An 11,925-nucleotide genomic window follows, 5' to 3' on the forward strand; every position below is an offset into this window, starting at 1 on the left:
ATAAAAAGGTCCCTGAACGCCTCTTGGTGTACCCCTCCTTACTTTCTCTCATTGTGACTGGGACCAGTCCGCTTCTGCTCCTGGTTCTGGTTCCGGGTTCTCATCTCCTTTCCCGCCTTGCTGCGTCCTGGTTCCCACCTGCAGACACACACAACCACCAGCACATCACCTACAGTCACGTGCTGTTCTCACAACCACGGAGCCAAATTGTAGTTTTTATTTCTATTAAAATGATGATAATGAGATTTAAACTAATAATCAGATGGTTCTAGTTCTGTCCAATGTTGCTCCTGGTTTTCTTTTCTCTTCCTGATAATCAAGGAAATGTTTGCTAACTTACTTAAGAGCTTGTGTAATTTAAAACATGACACCCCGTTAATAACAGACACACAACCTGGATCCACATGAGCGCGTCTTCGGTCCAGCTTCCAGGTCGCTGTGATCCCATAAGCTGCAATCACGTTAAGAGGCCTTAATGCGGGCCTGTATATATATATATATATATATATATATATATATATATATATATATATATATATATATATATATATATATATATATATATATATATATATATATATATATATATACGTATATATATATATGTATGTATGTATGTATGTATGTATATAATAATAGTATTACCGTGCTGTGTGTGTCCCAGCCTGCAGGCCTCCCGTCCTGTTCACGGTGTTGCTGCTCATCAATGATTACACCGCAGTCAGCTCCAACAGTTCCGCTGCTTCCCGTTCCCACAAAGCGGGGAGGAAACACGGCGTCCTGCCGGGGGGAGGCCAGGGTGGGCCGGGTGGGGGCTGCTTCTTTAAAACTAAAGTTAAAAACAGATAGAACCAACCCTTGTGGACAACCTGAAGCTCCATCTAACACTAAAGTTCAGTTTCTGTCCGCAGCGCAGAGGAGACGGGAGCGCGCTGCGAGGAAGGCAGAAGGAAAAGGAAAAATAGAGTCTTTGTGTCGATTTATCAGTCGGACTGTCGCTAGTTTGGCTCTGCGGACAAGTCAGAGCCTGTGGCTCCTGAAACAAAGGCAGAGGAAGACTTATTTATGGCTGCGCTTAGTTTACAACCTCAGCAACACGCAGTCTGGTCCGTTTGGAGCTGAACTTTCCTCCTGCCTTTCATTCCAGCTTTTCTGCTTCTTACTTATAGAAATATTTATATGCAGAGTAAAAAAAACATCAATAACAAATCTTAACGTTTCTAATGTAAATATCAGAAGTTTCATCTCAGCCTACTTTTAGGCCATGTGTTCTCTTTTATTCACAAGTGCTTATTTATTGTTCCTGTTTCTATGTTTATTTGACGTTTATTCTCCTCAATCAGGAGCTTTTTTCTTTTTCTGCTCGTGGTCTTATCTGAGCTATAACTCACATGAATACGTGTCCGCGTGCGTCTGCAGGCCTAATCAGTGTCAGGGGCAGAGGGGGAAAAATGGGAGCCTAAGGGACTGTTTCTTTTCTTATTTCCCTTCTACATTTCAGCCTAATCAGTGTCAGAGCGGATGGAAATGGCGCAGATTAAACCAAGAAAACTGGAGTTCAGTATTAAAACCAAACAGGGGAGCAGGGGCAGGGTCCTGCAGGTCCCCCGCGGATCACATCATCAGGTCCTGTTGGAATGGAAGCACACACACACACACACACACACACACACTAATGTGGGCATAAATCAACCTGCTGACCAAATATCAGCCACCAAACGCAAATATGTGAACATCTTAATAACAGGAGAGCAAAGTCTGCATTAGAGGCCGTTAGGAAACTCACATGCACGCGGATACAGTCATACATACCTGAGCGCGCGCGCCGTTCTACTTTCATTTCAGTGTGATCGGTGCAGGCTATTATCTGGAAGGAGCTGAGAATATATAAACAGTTGCCTCGGGCTCCCCCCGACACACACACACACACACACACACACACAGAGGGGAATCGTATGCGCGTGCGCGCAGTGGGTTTTATGAGAACGACAACAAATGAGGGCCGACACAGAAGGAGAGAGAATCAATTTAACGCGCCGTGAACATCACCGGGAACCGGGGGGAGATTAAAAACAGAGATGGAGGGACAATTAGAGGAGGAGGACAGGAGCAGTGGATGGAGGAAGGAGCGGGGGGGGCTCCTCCTCCTCCTCCTCCTCCTCTTCCTCCTTTTCTTCCTCCCACCAACGAAAGGAAAAGGGGAGCAACTCTTGCCAGGCACCGATGCATCCCATTGGTCAGTCTGTGGTCAGCTGGTCTTCCTCACAAACACACACACACACACACACACACACTGGCACGCAGCCACGCTGACACCCCCCTTCCTCCTCACCCCTTCGCCCTCCTCCCCCTCCTCCCAATCTGAGATAAACTAAGTGATAGCAGCAGCCCGTCAGTCTGTCGGCTATAAAACACAACAAATCATAACGTGCAGCAGGAAGGAGGACCGCGAGCCGCCGCCGTTACCTCTGTCTCCTCCTCCTCCTCCTCCTCCTCCTCCTTCACCGCCTCAGCCGTGTTGTTGGCTCCGCTCCGTGCCCTCCTTTTCTCCCCTCTCCTCTTCTCCTTCTTCCTCTCCTCTCCCAGCTTCCTACCAATGAGTTCGTATTTCGTGAACTCGTCCTTTCCGGTGTTAACGGGAGCGGGCGGCAGCGGGCAGGCGGCGGCGGCGGAGCCGTTCCTGGGTCAGATCTCGCTTTATTCCCCGGGATATGCCGACCACCCCCTCAGACACTACCCTGCCGTGGCGTACAGCGCGAGCGGGGGCGGTGTGCACCAGGACAAGTCCTACCCCGTGTCCTCTTACTACCAGCAGACTGGGACCGGGACGTACGGCGGCCACCGGGGGTCACCGCGGCCACCGGCGGGAGCTGCCGCGTGCGACTACGCCACGGCGGCAGCGGCCGCCGCTGCGGCAGCCTCCAACCTGTACCGGGACAAGGAACACCCGTGCAGCCTGGAGGAACAGCAGCTCGCGCTCAGCCAGGACGGGATCCACCGCAAACTGGACGTCACTGGTCTCGGTGGGAAGGGACTGTACGGTGACACGATGGATGACAAGCAGGCGGCGTCCACGCCAATTTACCCGTGGATGCAGAGGATGAACGCGTGCAACGGTGGGTGTGCTCCTCTCCTCTCTCTCTGACTTGCATGTTTTATGGCCCCTTCATAAAAAGCCGCGTCCTGCTTGGCGCTGTCAGCTGTTTGCTCCTCCTGCAGCAGCTTTATGGCCCCGTTTGTCGGACCGTCAGCAGACACCGTGGCTGTTTATTGTCCGCCATAAAGCAGCTCTGTTTGGGTTCAAGCTGCTGTAACTGGAGCAGAGCTGCTGCCTGGAAAAGTTGGAGGAAAGACAGTTAGTTCATTCAGACAGAAACACGTTGAGAGGAATAAAATAAAAACACTGCAGACTCAAAGCGGGACTGTTTCCGTTTCTAAAGACACTTTAAAGTCTCTTCAGTCTGCATTAAAACGTCTTCCTGATAGTTTTTAGGAAAATTAATTTCTTTTACTAGAAAACATCACAGATTCTTCTTCTGTATTTGCTACTAAGTGATTTCATGGTTTCCTAGATGCAGCGCGTTAACGGGGTCATCTCCGTGTTCAGGCCTTCTCACCACGTCCACGCCAGACTTACAGTATCTAATGTCACATGGAGATAACCTCTTTCTGTTCCCCCATGTTAGACCAGTTTTACTGCTTACACCGAATTAAACCAAAAGAGGAAATCAAACCGGATTCTCTAGACCTGTTATATCTAAACTGTTTTATAAAGCAGATCAGAAGGAGGTGCAGAGAAGGGAGTCATGGTGCATGGAGCAGAAATACTCTACAGTCAGACAGATGAGCTTCATGCAGACTGAAACATCTGCCACAAACAGACAAACTAAGCTGGAGATATGAACACTGACCTGACATAAACTTACAGTATTTGTCAATATTTTACTTTGGGAATTATATTCATTCATATTATTAACAGCTAGAGTCATGAAACAGCAGCGCGCTCCTCCATCCCGCATCAGTGTCTCAGATCGATGCAGAAACACGAGAAGCTGGAATAATACACAGATTTCCATCAGCAAAAACAGGCTATTATTATTATTATTATTATTAGTAGTAGTAGTATTATTATTATTATTATTATTATTATTATTATTATTATTATTATCATCATTATTATTATTATTAGTAGTAGTATTATTATTATTATTATTATTATTATTAGTAGTAGTAGTAGTATTATTATTATTATTATTATTATCATCATTATTATTATTATTATTATTATTATTATTATTATTATTATTATTATTATTATTATTATTATTATTATTATTATTATTATTATAATCTTCCGGGTTACAAAAGAACCAGTCAGATCTGTAGAAAAGAAAAGACAAAAGAAAAGAATATTAATGAAGAAAGAAAGAAAAAGAAAAAAAGGAAGAAAGAATAGAAAGGAAAAGATAAAGTAAATAATAGAAAAGAAAAAAGAAAAGAAAAGACAAAAGAAGAGAAAAGAGTTTTTCTGGTGTAACTTTTGTCCCTCTCCTGTCCTCCTGTCCTCAGGGACCTTCGGCAGCCCCGGGCGGCGCGGGCGGCAGACGTACACGCGCTACCAGACCCTGGAGCTGGAGAAGGAGTTCCACTTCAACCGGTACCTCACGCGGCGGCGGCGCATCGAGATCGCGCACGCGCTCTGCCTGACGGAGCGGCAGATCAAGATCTGGTTCCAGAACCGGAGGATGAAGTGGAAGAAGGAGAACAAACTAATCAATTCGTCCTCCTCCTCCTCCTCCTCCTCCTCCACTGTGAACGTTACAGATGAAGAGGAGAAACGGACGGAATAAAGGAGGAAATAAATAAACTGATGAATCAGGAGGAGGAGAAGACTCCAGAAGGACACGCTGACGTGCACGCGCTGGGAAGTCTGTCCTCCGTGTTTCTGTCTGTCCTTGTGAGGTGAGACAGGTGTCCCAGAGTCCAGGTAAAGGCCGAGTCCTCCTGCTTGTCTGCAACCAAACGTGTTTTATACGTTTTAAACCGTTTTCTTCTCATTTACATGTCTGATGTCAAACAGCCAAAGTTCTATTTCTCCATTTACTTCGGTAGAACTCCACCAGTAGAACTCAGCCAGTAGAACTCCACCAGTAGAACTCAGCCAGTAGAACTCCACCAGTAGAACTCAGCCAGTAGAACTCCACCAGTAGAACTCAGCCAGTAGAACTCAGCCAGTAGAACTCAGCCAGTAGAACTCCACCAGTAGAACTCAGCCAGTAGAACTCCACCAGTAGAACTCAGCCAGTAGAACTCCACCAGTAGAACTCAGCCAGTAGAACTCAGCCAGTAGAACTCCACCAGTAGAACTCAGCCAGTAGAACTCAGCCAGTAGAACTCCACCAGTAGAACTCAGCCAGTAGAACTCAGCCAGTAAAACTCCACCAGTAGAACTCAGCCAGTAGAACTCCACCAGTAGAACTCAGCCAGTAGAACTCCACCAGTAGAACTCCACCAGTAGAACTCAGCCAGTAGAACTCAGCCAGTAGAACTCCACCAGTAGAACTCAGCCAGTAGAACTCAACCAGTAGAACTCCACCAGTAGAACTCAGCCAGTAGAACTCAGCCAGTAGAACTCTACCAGTAGAACTCAGCCAGTAGAACTCAGCCAGTAGAACTCCACCAGTAGAACTCAGCCAGTAGAACTCAACCAGTAGAACTCCACCAGTAGAACGCAGCCAGTAGAACTCAACCAGTAGAACTCCACCAGTAGAACTCAGCCAGTAGAACCCAGCCAGTAGAACGCAGTCAGTAAAACTCGGCCAGTGATACTCAACCAGTAGAACGCAGCCAGTAGAACTCAACCAGTAGAACTCCACCAGTAGAACTCAGCCAGTAGAACGCAGTCAGTAAAACTCCACCAGTAGAACTCAGCCAGTAGAACTCAGCCAGTAGAACTCCACCAGTAGAACTCAGCCAGTAGAACTCAACCAGTAGAACTCCACCAGTAGAACGCAGCCAGTAGAACTCAACCAGTAGAACTCCACCAGTAGAACTCAGCCAGTAGAACCCAGCCAGTAGAACGCAGTCAGTAAAACTCGGCCAGTGATACTCAACCAGTAGAACGCAGCCAGTAGAACTCAACCAGTAGAACTCCACCAGTAGAACTCAGCCAGTAGAACGCAGTCAGTAAAACTCCACCAGTAGAACTCAGCCAGTAGAACTCAGCCAGTAGAACTCCACCAGTAGAACTCAGCCAGTAGAACTCAACCAGTAGAACTCCACCAGTAGAACGCAGCCAGTAGAACTCAACCAGTAGAACTCCACCAGTAGAACTCAGCCAGTAGAACCCAGCCAGTAGAACGCAGTCAGTAAAACTCGGCCAGTGATACTCAACCAGTAGAACGCAGCCAGTAGAACTCAGCCAGTAGAACTCAGCCAGTAGAACTCCACCAGTAGAACGCAACCAGTAGAACTCAACCAGTAGAACTCCACCAGTAGAACTCAGCCAGTAGAACCCAGCCAGTAGAACTCCACCAGTAGAACTCCACCAGTAGAACTCAGCCAGTAGAACCCAGCCAGTAGAACCCAGTCAGTAAAACTCGGCCAGTGAGACTCAACCAGTAGAACTCAGCCAGTAAAACCCAACCAGTAGAACTCAACCAGTAAAACTTAACTAGTAAAATTCAACCAGTAAAACTCAACCAGTAAAACTCAACCAGTAAAACTTAACCAGTAAAACTCAGCCAGTAGAACTCAACCAGTGATACTCAACCAGTAGAACGCAGCCAGTAGAACTCAGCCAGTAGAACTCCACCAGTAGAACTCAGCCAGTAGAACCCAGTCAGTAAAACTCGGCCAGTGAGACTCAACCAGTAGAACTCAGCCAGTAAAACCCAACCAGTAGAACTCAACCAGTAAAACTTAACTAGTAAAATTCAACCAGTAAAACTCAACCAGTAAAACTCAACCAGTAAAACTTAACCAGTAAAACTCAGCCAGTAGAACTCAACCAGTGAAACTCAACCAGTAAAACTCAGCCAGTAAAACTCAACCAGTAGAACTCAACCAGTAGAACTCAGCCAGTAAAACTCAACCAGTAAAACTTAACCAGTAAAACTCAACCAGTAAAACTCAACCAGTAAAACGTAACCAGTAGAACTCAACCAGTAAAACTCAACCAGTTAAATTCCACCAGTCCTGGTCCGGTTCGGTCCTGGTCCGTTCCACGTCCACGCGGGACAGAAGTAGCGGAGTGAGAGAGCAGAGTTAGTGGATAGAACTCGTGGATCCTCAGAGTTGAAATATTTTTTCAGTAAAGTGAAGCGGGCCGCATCGCTCCAGTGTTCCCAGTCCACCCAGAGCAGACCGCATGGGGACACCAGGTCTCCTGGTCCGGTCTGGATCTCTGTCTGGGGGGTCTGAGGTCTGGATCTCTGTCTGGGGGGTCTGAGGTCCGGAAACAAAACCTTTACTGCAGCATTCCAGGAAATAAAAATGGATTTTAGATAAATAGTTTGTTCTTTTTGCTTGTTTATTTACTTCCTACTTTAAGGCACTTGTCTAAACCTTCCCTTCTTATCATTACTGTGGCATTGTGTGTATCATAGCGCACACTGCACGTGCCAACGCACTCTACACACACACACACACACACACACACACACACACACACACACACACACACAGAAACAGGGTGTGTGTTTCCAGACTGTTTCTAAATGATGAATAACTTGTACAGTGGAACAAAAAATCCAGCTGCTCTTAAGTGTAAACTAAGCTTTTTAAACTGTTCCCAGTATTTTCTGAGGGAGGGGTGTAGTGGGGGGGGGGGGGGGGGGGGGGGTAGTAAGCCTACTGATGTTAAACTCCAAACTACCTAAAAACGTTCAGGAACGTGATTATTTCATGGGTTTAAAACTGATTGTCTATTAGTGGCTTGTTGCATTCTGTCTAAAAATGTCCAATAAAACATGAAGAAATCTCTGGTGAAAGCTTCTTCTGTTGGAGTGTGTGTGTGTGTGTGTGTGTGTGTGTGTGCTGGGTTTATTCAGACATTAAAGAACAGTGACTCTACAGTTGTGACGCTAAAACATGATTTAGAGGCTTTTCTTCCATCTGCGCTCAGAGACTCGTAAACCTTTTAGCCTCCATGTTGGTGTGAAGCGCGTAACACCTCCTGAAGGAGCGCGAGCCCGGACCCGGGTCGGGGCCAGAGCGCGAGCCCGGACCCGGGCCGGGGCCAGAGCGCGAGCCCGGACCCGGGCCGGGGCCAGAGCGCGAGCCCGGACCCGGGCCGGGGCCAGAGCGCGAGCCCGGACCCGGGAGGGAGAAAGTGCCAAGCAGCGCGAGCTGCTGCTAATGGTCGGCTCAACAAATTGATGAGCAGATGAAGAGAGAGAAAGTTGACCTTTCCTCGAGCCAGACACACACACACACACACACACACACACACACACACACACACACACACACACACACTTCACCCAAACAAAGTGGACAATGTCCTGTGACCCTCTGAACTCTGCTTGTCCTCTGGATGACCAGCTTAGGTTTCAATCATAGACGCGCGGGCACACACACACACACACACACACACACACACACACACACACACACACACACACACACACACAAAGACTATTTCTGTTTATATCTTCCGTGTTTTTTCGTGGAAAAATTGAGATTTTCCCACTGGAAGGATTCAGTAAAATCTGTGGAAACTATTTAATTAAATCAACAATTATATGAAATAAAATGTTTATGATTAAAAATCCAAACAAAAACAATAGAAACCAATCTGGAGTGAAGAAATGTGTCATTTAAAATAAAAATAAACTTCGTTCTTTTCTATTTTTTTCCATTTTAACGCTGTAAAATTCTCCTAATGGAGACATTTCCCTGGATTCTGGTCAGTTAGAAGACTTTAATCACCTCAACTTGATCTTTTATTAACTAGTTATAAAAATAAAGGTTTTATCCAGAATAATTATTTATTACCAACTTTAACAGATAATTCAGTAAAATAAAATCTCATCGTCTTATTGTAATGCATGACAATAGTTTCTAAAGAGAATATTTCAGTTTAATATGAACGTTTTAATGATTTTCTGCAACAAGTCTCAGCATGACAGAGAAGAGAGGATTAATTAGTCCTGTTTCTCCATATTTATAAAATCTTCGGCAGCTTACATAAAATGGAAACTTATTTTGTTATAAATGTGAATATTATGTCAGAGAATAAAGACTTCTGCAGACATTTAACATACTGAGGGATTTAAAGACTCATGTTCCACTTTTACATGTTAAATTTGTGACACATCAGCTTCACATGAAAAAATAAATCTCAGGACCTGAAACAGTCTCTTTATATTTGTGATTAGAAAAGTGTGTAGCAGTTTCCAGGAGTGTGTTTTGCTTTTTGTGGGATGAATTTATAACGAGTCTGTTTTTTATAAACATTTTAACTGCAGCATCTTGTGTTTGATGCTTTGCAGCTTTTCAATCTGCCTTCATCACTAAATAATAAAACCAATCATCTCTGACTGTCTGTGGTCAAAAGTGTGGAACTGGACCAATCAGTGGGCAGAACTAGATGGAATGACTTTCATGCAGAGCCAGAGAGGGAGGTCATGTGGGCAGAAGAATATTTAGAGACAGTATGAATGAATAATTGGATGTTTCTGTAGAAATGAGAGAAATGTGGTGGATTGGGACCCGCTGAGTTCCAGAGACCTGGATGTTTCCTGCACATCCTGAACCTGAACATAAATCCACGGCTTGTTTTCATTTAAGACTTTTCCGTTTTAGAGATTTTTACTCCTTTTCTGGATTTTTCTGTTACATTTAATTTTCTATTTATTTGGTGAAATCCAGGAGCTAACAGTGAAACATGGAAACATGACCTTTCATTAGAAACAGTCCCTTTTAAAGCCTGTCCCAGTGAGTCAGAGGAAGGTGGAATCGCATGAAAGCAGCTCACACACACACACACACACACACACACACACACACACACACACACACACACACACACACACACACACCTGGGCAACAGAGCTGTGATGCATCCAGAAGCAGGAGTCAACAAATGATAAATCAGCAGCTTTGCTGTGTGGATGTCACAGATCAGGTTTAACATTCCTGGGTGTGTGTGTGTGTGTGTGTGTGTGTGTGTGTGTGTGTGTGTGTGTGTGTGTGTGTGTGTGTCTGTGTGTGGGAGGGGGTGACTTTCCATCCTGAGTGTGTGTATAAGAGTAAAAGAGTGTGTGGTGTGTGTGTGTGTGCAGGAGGAGGGAATGATGGACCAGAGCTGCATGAAGATGTTTTAACTCCAGAGTTTTTCTCATGTTTGTTGTTTTGTTTGTGACTGATGCAGATTATGGCGGATTTCAGAGTCCAGCCTGAGAACCGATCAGGTCTGGATGGTCTGGGAACAGATCAGGTCTGGGAACAGATCAGGTCTGGGAACAGATCAGGTCTGGGAACAGATCAGGTCTGGATGGTCTGGGAACAGATCAGGTCTGGGAACAGATCAGGTCTGGATGGTCTGGGAACAGATCAGGTCTGGGAACAGATCAGGTCTGGGAACAGATCAGGTCTGGATGGTCTGGGAACAGATCAGGTCTGGGAACAGATCAGGTCTGGATGGTCTGGGAACAGATCAGGTCTGGGAACAGATCAGGTCTGGGAACAGATCAGGTCTGGGGGTCTGGGAACAGATCAGGTCTGGGAACAGATCAGGTCTGGGAACAGATCAGGTCTGGGGGTCTGGGAACAGATCAGGTCTGGGAACAGATCAGGTCTGGGAACAGATCAGGTCTGGGGGTCTGGGAACAGATCAGGTCTGGGAACAGATCAGGTCTGGGAACAGATCAGGTCTGGGAACAGATCAGGTCTGGGAACAGATCAGGTCTGGGGGTCTGGGAACAGATCAGGTCTGGGAACAGATCAGGTCTGGGAACAGATCAGGTCTGGGAACAGATCAGGTCTGGGGGTCTGGGAACAGATCAGGTCTGGATGGTCTGGGAACAGATCAGGTCTGGATGGTCTGGGAACAGATCAGGTCTGGGAACAGATCAGGTCTGGGAACAGATCAGGTCTGGGAACAGATCAGGTCTGGATGGTCTGGGAACAGATCAGGTCTGGGAACAGATCAGGTCTGGGAACAGATCAGGTCTGGGAACAGATCAGGTCTGGATGGTCTGGGAACAGATCAGGTCTGGGAACAGATCAGGTCTGGGAACAGATCAGGTCTGGATGGTCTGGGAACAGATCAGGTCTGGGAACAGATCAGGTCTGGGAACAGATCAGGTCTGGGAACAGATCAGGTCTGGGAACAGATCAGGTCTGGGGGTCTGGAGGCCTCATGTCGGCTCTCTGAGCTGCTTTTCAGCGTCTCTCCTCCTCCTGGTGATGAGGAGTGTAATAGATGATGTGTGCAGTAGGTGGCGCTCTGAACTCACCCCACGGCACCTTCATAGACCCATGTGTTTGTTCATATCAGTGTGTGTGTGTGTGTGTGTGTGTGTGTGTGTGTGTGTGTGTGTGTGTGTGTGTGTGTGTGTGTGTGTGTGTGAGAGAGAGAGAGAGAGAGAAACCTCCTCATCAGAATTACCTTCCAAAGTCATCGGCGACAGTTTACGACTGGTCAACAAAAGCACGTGACCGCACCCCTCCTTCTTTCTCTCACTCTCCTCCCTCACCTCACCCCTCACCTCCCCCTTCACACACACATTCACACACTCGCAAACACACTGATCTACCTCCAAGGCGCGCGCACCCTCCCCACCCCCATGTTTGGATACAAAGCTACACACCACGTACAGTGAACGCCATAATTCACTAATACATCATAAATCGTTGAAAGTCCCGCGTTGTAACGAGCACAGAGCGAGCTGACAGAGCGCGCGCCCCTCACCTCTCAGC

The 11,925-nt window shown here is 46.5% G+C and overlaps 1 protein-coding gene across 1 annotated transcript; it reads left to right on the forward strand.

The window, feature by feature from the left end:
* The first annotated feature begins 2,415 nt into the window (after positions 1 to 2,415).
* LOC306764942 (homeobox protein Hox-B6a-like) lies at positions 2,416 to 5,197 on the forward strand. The gene is made up of 2 exons (XM_079252246.1): positions 2,416 to 3,116; positions 4,570 to 5,197. Exons 1-2 carry the CDS (start codon positions 2,597 to 2,599, stop codon positions 4,848 to 4,850), a joined length of 801 nt encoding a protein of 266 aa, XP_079108372.1. The 5' UTR covers positions 2,416 to 2,596; the 3' UTR covers positions 4,851 to 5,197.
* Positions 5,198 to 11,925: the final 6,728 nt, after the last annotated feature.

This window comes from Telmatherina bonti (genome assembly GCF_933228915.1).
Source record: "Telmatherina bonti genome assembly, chromosome: 14".
Taxonomy (NCBI): Eukaryota; Metazoa; Chordata; class Actinopteri; order Atheriniformes; family Telmatherinidae; genus Telmatherina; species Telmatherina bonti.

Coding starts and splice junctions, on each gene's coding strand:
- LOC306764942 (XM_079252246.1), top strand. CDS start 2,597: ATGAGTTCGTATTTCGTGAACTCGTCCTTTCCGGTGTTAACGGGAGCG. Junction 3,117..4,569: donor GAGGATGAACGCGTGCAACG/GTGGGTGTGCTC, acceptor TCCTGTCCTCAG/GGACCTTCGGCAGCCCCGGG.